Genomic DNA, 12,638 nt, shown 5'->3' on the forward strand with positions numbered 1-12,638 from the left:
GTTGATTTTGTTTTTATTGATTGCATTGGCATCCTTCAGTCTCAAAAGACCATGGTATCATGCTGTTTTTATATTATTATTATTATTATTATTATTATTATTATTATTATTATTATTATTATTAATTATTACTATTATTATTATTATTATTATTATTATTATTATTATTATTATTATTATTTAAAAGAAGCCAATGTTTTTTTCAATAAAATATATTTTTACAATACAGTACCTAGTTTAAAACTTTATGTAAACCCAGGGCTATCTATATGTACTTTTCAACACACAACATAAATCTATCAAAATTTCAAAAACTGATTTTAGATTAAAATATATGTTTCTGTTAATAGCTGTTTGTTAATAATTGTTATTTCTTTTGTTTTTATCGATCAAGACAGAAATGTTAGTAAATTGCAGGTGAAATTCCAATGCTACCCAATTTCATAATTCCTTTTGGTAAAGTACCCAGATAATTCTGAGTTAGTTTAGTATGGTTATTCCTGTCAGATTAGTAATTGAAATTGGCAACATTTTGTTATACTGTTTTTAAAACTCCAGATAATCTACATAAATCCACAGAATCTGTAAATTAAATTTTATTTGAAACTAAAGCTGCTTAATATTTCAATTTGAAAAAATTATAAGTGCTGACAATAATAAGAAAATGCTACTAGGAAAGTCCTGAACAGTAGCATAGCAGAATTTATTAGGAATGGTGGATCTTTGCGGAAAAATACTAATAATGCTAACAATAGACCTTTACTTTAACCCCGAAGGGGGGGGGGGGGAATCTTATTAGCTGCTATTCACAACTAACATTTCCAAAGTCTTAAATTCTTTTTCCACATTTGGTATGAATGAACCAAATTGATACATGCTTAATCTGAATTCTGTGATATGAATATTCGGTATATTTCAGGCAGGCTCCAAAAATAGGGCATTAAAAATATTCTGCATTCTTATACTTGAGGCAAAGTCCAAAAATAGGCCTTTAAAGAGATTCTGCATATATTCAGTACTCAAGTTCCCCTCAACTAAAGGTTTTTTTTTCGCTTCAACCATTTGAAAATCATTCTTAGATATTCCCAAATTGGATTTGTCTTGAGGTAATTTAGTAATGCTTAAGAGCTTTTCTTCCACAGCAAAACAAATTTGGGTGGCCATGAGGGGGAAATCAAATACATATAAAGTCGATAGTTTATTTTTACATACACACTGACAAGAGTAGCTGAAAAACCACATAGAGAATTGCCTAATATCCATTCAGCTGCTGATGAAAGAAAACTAAATAAATAAAACAATACATCCCAAGTTAGATATTGTACTTCCTGTACTCAATGGATCCACATATTTATGTAAGCACTCTATTCAACTTTGATTCCTAGGCTCCAATCTTTCATTCTGGTGATATTTTCTGTCAATAGATATGTTTATTGCAAGGATGATTTCATTTGTCTGTTTACTTTTATAGAAATTATTCAAAGCAATCAAGGAATGAATGCAGGTGCTATCAGGAAAAAAAACCCATGTGTTAAACCTATAATATTTAATTTTGTAGCAATTTTTCCCCTATTTTGTCAGAAAGGAGCATCGCTTGAATATTGAACGGAAAAAAGGTCCTGAAAGAGGGTTAAAAAGCAAATTATGAACACAGCTAGCATGACCATTTAATTCTTTGTTTCTCCGGAGCTGTTAGAGATGCACGCAGGAAATGGCCAGAGTTTTAAAAGACCTTCCCCGCCCCTGCCCCACCACCCTGCCCCCCAAAAGAAAATTATAATTTGTGGAGGAAAGAAAAATTATAAGTGTTCAACTACTAGGTTGTGAAAAATCCTGCTCCAGGGGCCAATTATCTTTTGAAAATCTTATTTAGGTAGGCATTAGTTTTTCAAGCAATATAAAATGTACTTAAAGTTGCTTATTATAATATAACACATATAAACATACACAAGCAACCATTTCCTTTTCTTTCAGTATTGTTATTTTAAAAAATAACATGCAGTTTTAATAGTGGAAAATGCAGCATTAAAGGGGAGTATATACATTTTTTTTAAAGTTTATATTCGAAATATGTTTGGATAATGCATTATTTAATGCACTATATAACTGGACCCCATAAGCAAACAGGAAAAAAAACCCTGGAAGAAATAACGAAAGCTTGCAACAAATGAAATCTACCAAAATGATGCACAAGCTGCCCAAAAACATTCATACTGCATCTTATTTCTCCTTGAATTAAGATAATAATTTCTTTTGGTGTGTACTTGGTGCTCATTCTACTGTGGCAATTTTCCGAGTTATTTTGAGAACGATGATTTCACATTTTTAGCAATGAATATGATAGCTAAGGATTGCTGGGAGTTGAAATCCACTTGTCTTGGAGCTTCCAGCTTGGGGAAAAAGTGATCTGGAGGATACTGTGTCTTACTTATCATTTTCTTAAATCAAGGTAGTGGCTTCGTTTGAATAAAAATTCACTGGCTCATGATAACTAAGGTATCCATGACGTTTTCTTGGCAACAGTCAAGCATTTTCATCCTTACTTTCTTCTGTCTTTTGTTTTTCATTTTCCACTTTTTTTTTAACCTGCTTGGCTTCACCATTCAAATGTTAAGTCCTGATTCACTTTCTCAAAATCAGGAAAAAAATAGCTATGTTCTGCCATTTACTTAAGTGATATTGTATGTTTGCTTCAAGTTGGTTTTAAATCCTGACAACTGCCTAGACAAGTCAGTGCAATTCTCTTGGCAACATTTGCTTGAAGTGATTTTGTCCTTATCTTCTTTTTGGACTGAGAGTGAGTGACTAGCCAAAAGTTAGGTAGCTGGCTTTGTGACTAAGGCAGCACTAGAACTTCCAGTCTACCAGTTTTTAGACTGGTGCTTAATCACTAAAATAAATTAATTTTCTACTTATCAATACAACTATGCTTGGAAAAATATACCACCAATTGAGGTTATCCTATAGATGTTACATTATATATTCTGAACCCATTAATCTGAAAGTCATAGCTACTTTGTAAGACTATTTTTCTCTACAATGGGCATGTTGTTAAGGAGGCAGCAAAATGAATAAGGGTTCACAACTGATTATACCTAAAAAATGCACCTTTAAAATAATATTTTTCCCCTAAGGCTATGATAAAACAACAACAACAATAGAATAAAATATCAAATCTTTACCTCTCTTTTTCAACAGAACCAGACAAGCATCAAATGTTATATTTAATCACACTGTGCTTTATTTCTTTAATTCCAGTCTTAGTTTTTATTATTAGGATTCAACTTTCTTAGTTTCTGCTATTTAATCCAACGATGGCTTGTTTAACTATACTGTTAAAATGGAGAAGGCAAAGACACGCTTTTCTGTACAAATGTTCAGCCTTCTGGTGTTCCGGATTTTTTAAATTTCAAATGTAACCTCATGTAACCTTGCAAAATCATCAGGAATTCTTGACTTAGCACAACCAAATTTAAAGACAAACAAAAATCACAAGCACAACTAGAATTAAACAACTTTACAGACCTGTGCTGAAATTATTACCTGACACTTCCCTTAGGTATGTGGGATATTTTGAAAAGCAAACATCAGAAATGTAGAAATGTACATTTAAGAAGGAAGGGAGGGATGGAGAAAAGAAGGGAGGGAGAAAGGGAGGGAGGGAGGGAGGGAGGGAGGGAGGGAGGGAGGGAGGAAGGAAGGAAGGAAGGAAGGAATTTCCCCGAAGAATATAAACAAAAACAGAATTTCCTACCCGTAAAAGTGATTGAGACTCATCCTTTGACTTGTTATCAGCAGATCCAGGATACGGCTGAGAAAGTGGTCCAGATTTTTCTCCGCTTCCTTGGGGCATGCCTTGCAGGAATCCCTTGGTCTCAACAGGCAAGCTATAAACAGGCCTTGCGAGATGAGCAGCTTCTACATTTGGACTATCCCTCAAAGCCTTTGGCTGCTCTTGAACAACAGACACCGTGGTCAGAAGACCCAAGCCTGATTGGGTATAGGATGGGCTTCCTCTCAAAATGTCCACTCCTCTCCAAGTTGTACCACGAAGATCATCACTAGACCCATCAGGCCAACCTTTCTCCTTCGAACCGTCTTTTTCTTCCATTTTTTCCTTCTTCACTACACTCTCCAAGATGGGCTCCCCTATTTTTGGATCTGAACTGATCAGATTATAAACCTTCAGGTCAATTTTGGATTCTTCCTTGAGAGCAGCCGCTATCCCATGGCTATCTTCCCCATTGGCTGTGGTGATGTCCATTTCTTGACAGTGCACAGTGTTGAAGTGTTCCAGTAAGGATTGTGTATCAAGCGCTGTAAAGCTGCACTGACGGCATTTATAACAATTATGGACTCTCCTGATGAGAGAGAAAAACAGAGGAGAAAATATTAGAAAAAGTTCATCTATGGTGACCAAAATGAAGAGAAATCAATTACTTCCACATCTGATGGCATTGCAGGCCTTTCACAATTGACTGAAGATAAAACTTGTCTAAGTCAATCTGAATACATGAGCACATATTTGTTATTTGAAATCTTCCTTATTATTATTAAGATAATCGTTTCTCATTGCTTTCTTTCAGTTTCTATCATCTATCTATCCATCCATCTATTCATCCATCCATCTAGCTGTATTTAATTTCCAAATCTAGCACAGAGACCATTTCCTAATGGTCTTCTTTCTAGTTACTAACAGGCCAATTCATTTCATTCCCATAGGATTGTGTGGAAAAAAATTGGAGGAAGAAGGCTTGTTGGATATGTTTATTGTTTTGAGTTGTCAAATAAATTAATTTACACCAGTAGTAGGTTGATCCTGATTCAGCCCCGGTCTGTGAACCAGTAGCAGTGGCGGTGGGAAGCTCCGCCCACCCATCCAGGATGCTTCTGCACATTCGCAGAAGCATCGTGTATGAGTGTGCACATGACAAAACATTAGTGATGGAATTTACAACCTGTACTGTGATACCTACTTTTCATACATTCAGTATATATGTAATCCTCAACTTGAAAAGGTTCATTTACCGACTGTTTAAAGTTATAGCAAAGCTGAAAAAACGACTTATAATCACTTTCCACACATCCAGCCATTGTAGCATTCCCATAGTCACGTGATCAAAATTCAGATGCTTGGCAACTGACTCATATTTATGATGGCTGAAATGTCAGAGACACATGATCCACTTTTGCAACCTTCTGACAAGCAAGTCAATGGAAAAACCAGATTAACTTAACAACCATGTGACTAAGTTAATAACTACAGTGATTCATGTAAAAACTATGCCAAAAAAGGTTGTAAAATGGGGCAAAACTCAATTAACAACTATCTCACTTGGCAACATAAATTTTGGGGTCCGTTGTGCCTGTAAGACAAGGAACACCTGAACTTAATGAACTTCCTATCTGTCTTTCATTGTTTTTGTTTCCTTTTGCTTTGCCTCTCATTCCTTCTTGTTTCTTCTCATTTTAAACCCAGAAACATGAATATTTCCACAAAAATATCAGTAATAATTATGGTCCTACTAATAGAGAATCAATGTCTTCAAGAAATGTATCAAATTATTTAATTCTACACTTATATGTCAATGTGCTTGGCAATAAACTTCTGTTCTCAAAAATGTGTGTTCAAGAATTAGTTCAATTTTGAACTAATCCAGTCTTTTTGGATTTCTTTTTACAGTATTTACTATATCCTATGTTTACCATATTTCCAATGAAAAAAGCAAGTAAGTTGTGTTTATTCAATTATTCCATAAGATTAAATTAGCATAGGATAAAATAAGTGTACAGTGGTACCTCTACTTAAGAACGCCTCTACTTAAGAACTTTTCTATATAAGAACCGGGGTTTCAAGGGTTTTTTTACTCTTTTTAAGAACCATTTTCTACTTAAGAACCCGAACCCAGAAAATTTTCCCAGGAAATTTGAGAGCGGCACGAAGGCCCAGCCAGTTTCCTGCCATTCCCCCTTTAATCCCGGCCATCTCGGGTTTTTCTGGGCTGCTAGAGGAACCTTTCGGTCCTTCGGCAGCAACTCTCCTCTTCTGTTCTTCCTCTTCCTCTTCCCACCCAAATTCCGAGCTTTTATTTCTTTCCTAGTGGGTTTGAATGCATTATTTCCTTTTACATTGATTCCTATGGGAAAAATTGCTTCTACTTAAGAACGTTTCTACTTAAGAACCTGGTCACGGAACGAATTAAGTTCTTCAGTAGAGGTACCACTCTATTAGGAAAAAAGAGAAACTTTTATTCACCTTTTATTTTTGAGACTATTTAATGTGTAGTTCTGTTCATCTACAATATACAATTGTTTGGTGTTCTTATGCAACCATAAGAATGCCATTATAATTCTTTTCATCTAAAGAATAGGTTGCCAAAACCTATTAAAAGCTTTGAAAACTACTGCATTATTTTCCTTTATTCCTCCCTACTGAGAAGAATAAGACATATAAGTTCATGAGACATAAAAGATCAGCAGGAAGAAAAGAAACTAAGAAATAAATGGGGAACTCATGAAAATTACATGCAACACTATTAATAGTAATTTGGCTTCTCAAATAGATTTCCAGTGTTAGTATCAATTATAAGATTCATGAAATTTTCCTTCCTCTACCACATTACAGAGCTTTAATCTGGTATTCTTGTTGCAAAGGTAAACAAATGTATTGTTTTTCTTGAATAATAAAGATTATGAAAATGTCAGTTCCAATTTATAAAAACAGCTGATGTCGTGGAGTGTTCCTCCTCACATCTGAACACAGAAGAAATAAGAAATTACATCATTAAAAATTAATATCATTTTATAAAATATGCTTTTAAAAACCACATTTTGTTTAAAGATTTTGAATAAAAAGTGAACTTCTGTGAGGAAGGAAAGGTTTCATTCACTTTGTTAAAAATTGGGATATATCTAAAAATTGAAAAGTTAAGAGAGGTTAATCAGTAGAGTAGAATAGTATTCTCTTTTACTGATTAACCTTAAAAATATTATATTATTGGCCAAATTTTTCTCCGGTGTCTAAGTTCTCGTACATACAAACAACAAAATAATATAATCATAATATTAATAACTAATAAGAGAAGATGAGGAGGATAATAGTAATACCGCCATATAACATGGTTAAATATCCATAGTCCTACTTTGACTATATTCTGTGTACTGCGCTAATTATGTGTTCAGCAGAGTGATGGCATGAGGGGGAAAATTGTCTCTGTGTTTAGTTATTTTGGCATGCAATGTTCTATAGCAGCATCCTGAGGGGAGGAATTGAAAAGTTTAGGATATATATGAAGGATCTATAGATATTTTTTCAGCAATCTTTCTGATTCATGCAGTATACAGGTATACAATAAATAGTAGGAGCTACAGGTAGGAGAATACAGCTACAATAAAATAGACCAAGTCACAATATTCCTCTATCTCCTTAGTTAGACTGGCAAACTCTGCTCACTTAGCTCTCTTCAGACTACATTAGAATCGCAACTTTTTTTATTCATGTAGGGCCCTTTATGGAGTGACAGTGATGTCCAAGTTTAGCTAACAAATTCAAGGGGCCTTGAATAGCTAACAAATTCAAGGGGAGACATGAGGCAAAGGAAGTTGACAGCATTGCCAAAGTATTGTCTCCTTTCTCCCCTTCCTACACACTGATACGCCTGCTTTGCATTCCCTCACAAGGATCTTGTTTTTATAGCATTTGGACAGCATGTTGTCTCTGCCTCTATCCCATCATAGCAAAATATCTCACTTTCCCTATTGATGAAATGTAATAGGCTGAGTTGGAAATAGTGGCTTAAACTTAGATTAATACTTGTGAGGCAAACAGTGTAACCATCATTCGTAGCTACTTTATTGAAGGGATTAAAATACAAAGCAATTATATATGGTAACATATACATGTAATTCTTTTGAATACAAAATTGGTAAGGTAAGTAATTACCTTTATATAAAAATGTAACTTATAATCTGAAATATAAGCACTTCATTACAAAGAAGTGTAAAGGCACATCCAGATACTGGCATTAATAGGATGGATTGTTGTTGTTATTTTGGGGGGGAGGGAGGAAAAAGTGAGAGTTTTCCAAAAAATTTAAACTCTTCACAATCATTACTATCTTTAAATTATGACTAGGGATGGAGAGGAGAATCAATAAAAGTGAGAAAACTTAGATTTTGTTTCTTAAATAAAATATTTTGTTTTGCTATATTTTGTTTTGCTATATTTTTTTAAAATATATACATATTGATATTTCTTCAAGGAAAAATAATTGCTAAACATTTTCTTCACTGGGATTCAATTTATGGGGATTGAAAGATTTAGTTTTAATTATTAAATGACCACAATGATTTGAAATTTATTCATTAAATTTAAATGCCACCCAGAGTCATTTGTTAGCGAGATGGGCAGCATATAAATTTCATACATAGTTTGTTTCATTTTAATTACTAATTACTGAATTACTAAAATTACTAAGTTAAAAAATTCTAAGAGCCTCTTTATTCTTTCATTCCTATATAAAAAGACAAAGGAGGAACTGTTTTATTCCAGAATTCCCATATTCTCTTTGTGGCTGCGATGGAAAAAGTCATAATTGGGCATCTCTCACCCCTCCTCATTTTATCCCATTCAAAATATTGTTTATTCAGTAAAATAAAAATAGCAAAACACATCCTCTTATTAAATTGCTTATTCAAAATCAAGTCTGCTTTCTGCATGAAACTTATACATTGTATGGCAAGTTTTCCAAACTCTGTTCTTTTTTTAAAAAAAATGTGTTCTTTAAAAAAAAATCAATGAGAACAAACAAGAGATCTGATTGTGTGTGATACTTTGCAAGAAAAAAAATGAGGAAAACTGTTGGGACAATCTGAAAAACTTCAACTGAGAAAGAATGAGAACTGTGCAATATGCAATTTCTAAATACAGCCTATTTAAATGTCTCATATACCTTGGAATAACAAGCATGCCTATTTTCATTCAAGCAGACCATGAAAAGTACTGTTTAACTGAACTATGTAAAACATATGTTCCCACATTGGAACAATATGTTGCCAATTTCCTGTATATGCCATAGAAACAGAACACTTTTTTACTAGCTAACATGATACCGTTTTATTAGAATTACAGTAGCACAGAAACTACCCAGCCAGGATCTGGACCCTGCTGTGCAAAACTTTATAGTAAAATAGAATTAAAAACAAAGAAATACTATCAGGACTAGCCTTTAGCAAAACAAGCATAAATCCATAATCCAAAAATATGTGTGCAGTTACACCTTTTTGTGTAACAGGATATTCAGCAATACCAAGGGATGCATGTCATTCAACATAACTTTAATATTAATATGATTTGTGAAATAATATGATAGGGAAAATAATATTAAACAATAAACGTTAAAATATAAATTCACACATTTACTATGGTATTTTTCTACAAACGCAAAATGGTTTGAGCCAGGTTTCCAGCCTGCGTACTCAGTGAGAAACAGATTAAAATATTGGAGATATGGTTTAGTTGTATGCAGTGAAGGGCTACCAAAATGTTTACTACCACACTGTGGGTGTGGCTTATGCAGGATGCCCTGCATTTTCTTTCAACATCTTACAGTGCAAATTGGGTGCTCTGGGGTGGAGCTCAATTTTCGCTACCACATTGTGTCCCCCTCCCCCGTCCGGGAAGTAGCCCACCCCTGGATGTATGGGATTAAAAATATGTGTTTCTCATATGTGTTTCATGTCTGCATTATTCTACTTCATCTTTTGCAGTTTATATGTTGTAATTTAAAACAAAATATCCAACAACAACTCTTGCCTGTTTTTTGGAAATGATTCAAGAGGGAACACACACACACACACACACACACACACAAGAGAGAAGGAGAGGGGGGAGAGAGGGAAGGGAGAAGGAGAGGGGGGAGGGGAGGGAGAGAGGGAGGGAGAGTGGGAGATATAGATATATATATGTATTTCCCACAGAAATCATCCAGTAGGCGTGGCTGGGGGGGCTCATGTGACTGGGTGGGAGTGACGTTGAGTTGGCCAAGCCAATTCAGGTTTTGTGGCTCCCAGAGTTTTGTTTTCTGTGGGAAACATGTCCAAATGGCTCTTTGATTGTTTAAGGTTAATACAAATCAATCAAATAAATAAATAAATAAATAAATAAATAAATAAATCAGATAAATAAATAAATAAATAAATAAATATAAATACAAATAAAAATAAATAAATAAATAAATAATAAGGTTGCAGAACCCTGTGACAGACCAAATAACCTAGGGATCAATAACCAAGGGAAATTGAAACGAAAGATAGCTCACAAAATGGATGGACACAATCAAGGACTTAATTAGAATAATCTTGAAAAACCTTTTTCGGTCATTAGAAGACAAGATGGTGAGTACTTATCAATATAATTGCTATACGTAGAGTCCAATTTAATCACACTCTGGTCTATGGTATGACCATTTTGGCAGATAGGGTGAAGTCAAGTCTCTTTATTTGGACCAGTAAAACAAAGCTTTGAAGCTTGTGCCAATTCATCCCCAGGAAGTTAATGTAAGAATCACTGAGTCATTTTGTCAAGATGGGCAGCACAGAAGTTTAAATATGCCAACCCGAACATGCCAAGACCTATATTTACAGGTACAGGTATGAAGGTCTTGGCATATTCGGGTTTTTTCACATGTAAGATTCAGAGATTTCTGGCGATGTTTTGAGAAAACCCGAATATGCCAAGACCTTCATATATATATGAAGGGCCATTTCAAGGCAGTTAATTTATTCATAGCCAACAAACGATATTCTGTATGTATCACGTTTTTGCTGAATTTTTAAAATTAAGGGAGACTAGGATAGCGCATATAAGGGTATGGCTAGCTGATGAGACCAGAACAAGGCCGAAATAGCACTATCCTAGTCTTCCTTAATTTTTAAAAGTCAGCAAAAACATGTGATACATACAGAATATAGTTTGTTGACTATGAATAAATTAACTGCCTTGAAATGGCCCTGGGTTGGGCTTAGAGGCAAAAAGGAGCTGTGACGTTCCTTCAATATACCAGGGTGATCCAACAGAAAAAACATATTGCCCCTCCCTGGTAAAAAGCTGAAGAGATCAGATCCTGTGGCCTAGAGGTTAATTTTCTGCCTTACAAGGCAGAAGCCCAAGGATCAAATCCCAGTGAGGTTATGGCTAGCTGATGAGGCCAAAATAAGGCCAAAATAGATCTATCCAAGTCTCCCTTAATTTTCAAATTCAGCAAAAAAACATATATATATGCATACATACATACATACACCACCACCACCACCACCACCACCCCACACACACACATCTTCAATACTTAAAACACAGCACTGGAATTCTTAGCTTTACTTGTATAATAGAGAACAGAATGCATTACATGGCAAATATTATTATTATTTATTAGATTTGATGTATGGGAAGCAAGAGGTAGGAAAGCAGAGAACTAAGCAACAGAAGAAAGAAATCTTAGTACATTTGCTTTTATGTTATAATTATAGCTTTTTTAATTGAACACAATGTTTTTAAAACAATTGAAGAACAATCTATATAGCTTCAACCGAGTATTCAAAAAAGAAGTAGAAAATATTTCTTAAAGTGGTGAATCACAGTTATTTTTTACATGTGCTTCAATATTAATAAAGCAATGTGCCACTGATATTAATCAATACTTTATTTTTGTTCTGTTCTATTTATCAGGTACAGATTGCTTTACTGTTAGGGCTGAAAAATGGCTCGACTGATTGCTGGAAAGAGCAGCAATGAAAGAAGTGGGCAAAGGGAAATTTGCTTAGTTATCAAAGCATGAAAAATGATGTTAGCATCTCATTAGGACTAAAAAAAAGCTTAGTAAAAGCTACATTCCGAGTATAAGACACACTCAAATTTTCAGCCTCTTTTAGGGGGGAACGGTGCATCTTATACTCCAAAAAATATGGTATTTCTTCTCTAATTAATCTGTTAGAATATTTCACTAAGCATCTGTCCTTAGCACTGCAAAGTGGTATATACAGTAAGTCTTAGTGCTATTGCTATCTTATCTCGGTACAATTATATTAAGCAAGTCTTACCTTAAATATAAGATTCCAGCTTCAAGCTTCAACATTTATATACTATAGTTCTACAGATACTATTGAATTTTAATTCTCATCAAAACTTCCAAGACAATGGGAAAGAATCTAAAAACTTTTGTAAAGCCAAATTTTTTCTACATAACCAAATACATTTACCTGGAGAAAAATCTCACTGAAGTCAGCAAAATAGAAGTACGAAAAGACTCTCTCAAAATCCTCTGTTTGTTGCTCAAGTCAGTCAATTTTCATTTTGCTATGGTTTTATTATTTTCAGTCTACAAAGATTTGAATTTGTGGGGTTTCTCACAAAAATTTCCAGAAACGCAGATAGAAATAATTTGGTTCAATTAATAGAGTCAGTTAACTGTTTCTATCATATTTAATCTATCTTACACTATCTTGCAGTGTTCTATCTGAACACTGAGAGCTGCAACAAAACAAAGACAATTCCTTGTGTGTCCAATCACACTAGGCCAATAAAGAATTCTATTCTATCCTATTAAAATAATGTTATTTCTTATTTTATCCTAAAATGAAAG

General features: G+C 34.1%; 1 protein-coding gene across 6 annotated transcripts in view; it reads right to left on the reverse strand.

Annotated features, from left to right (window-relative positions):
• The window catches only part of TRPS1 (transcriptional repressor GATA binding 1), a 334,371-nt gene that overhangs the window by 208,519 nt on the left and 113,214 nt on the right, over positions 1-12,638 (reverse strand). For all 6 annotated transcript variants that reach the window (XM_070748224.1, XM_070748225.1, XM_070748223.1 and 3 more), the window contains one exon: positions 3,755-4,361. In XM_070748224.1, coding sequence (XP_070604325.1) covers positions 3,755-4,361 — 607 coding nt within the window. The remainder of the gene's footprint in view (positions 1-3,754; positions 4,362-12,638) is intronic.

The sequence above is a fragment of the Erythrolamprus reginae genome, chromosome 3 (genome assembly GCF_031021105.1).
Source record: "Erythrolamprus reginae isolate rEryReg1 chromosome 3, rEryReg1.hap1, whole genome shotgun sequence".
NCBI classification, from domain to species: domain Eukaryota; kingdom Metazoa; phylum Chordata; class Lepidosauria; order Squamata; family Dipsadidae; genus Erythrolamprus; species Erythrolamprus reginae.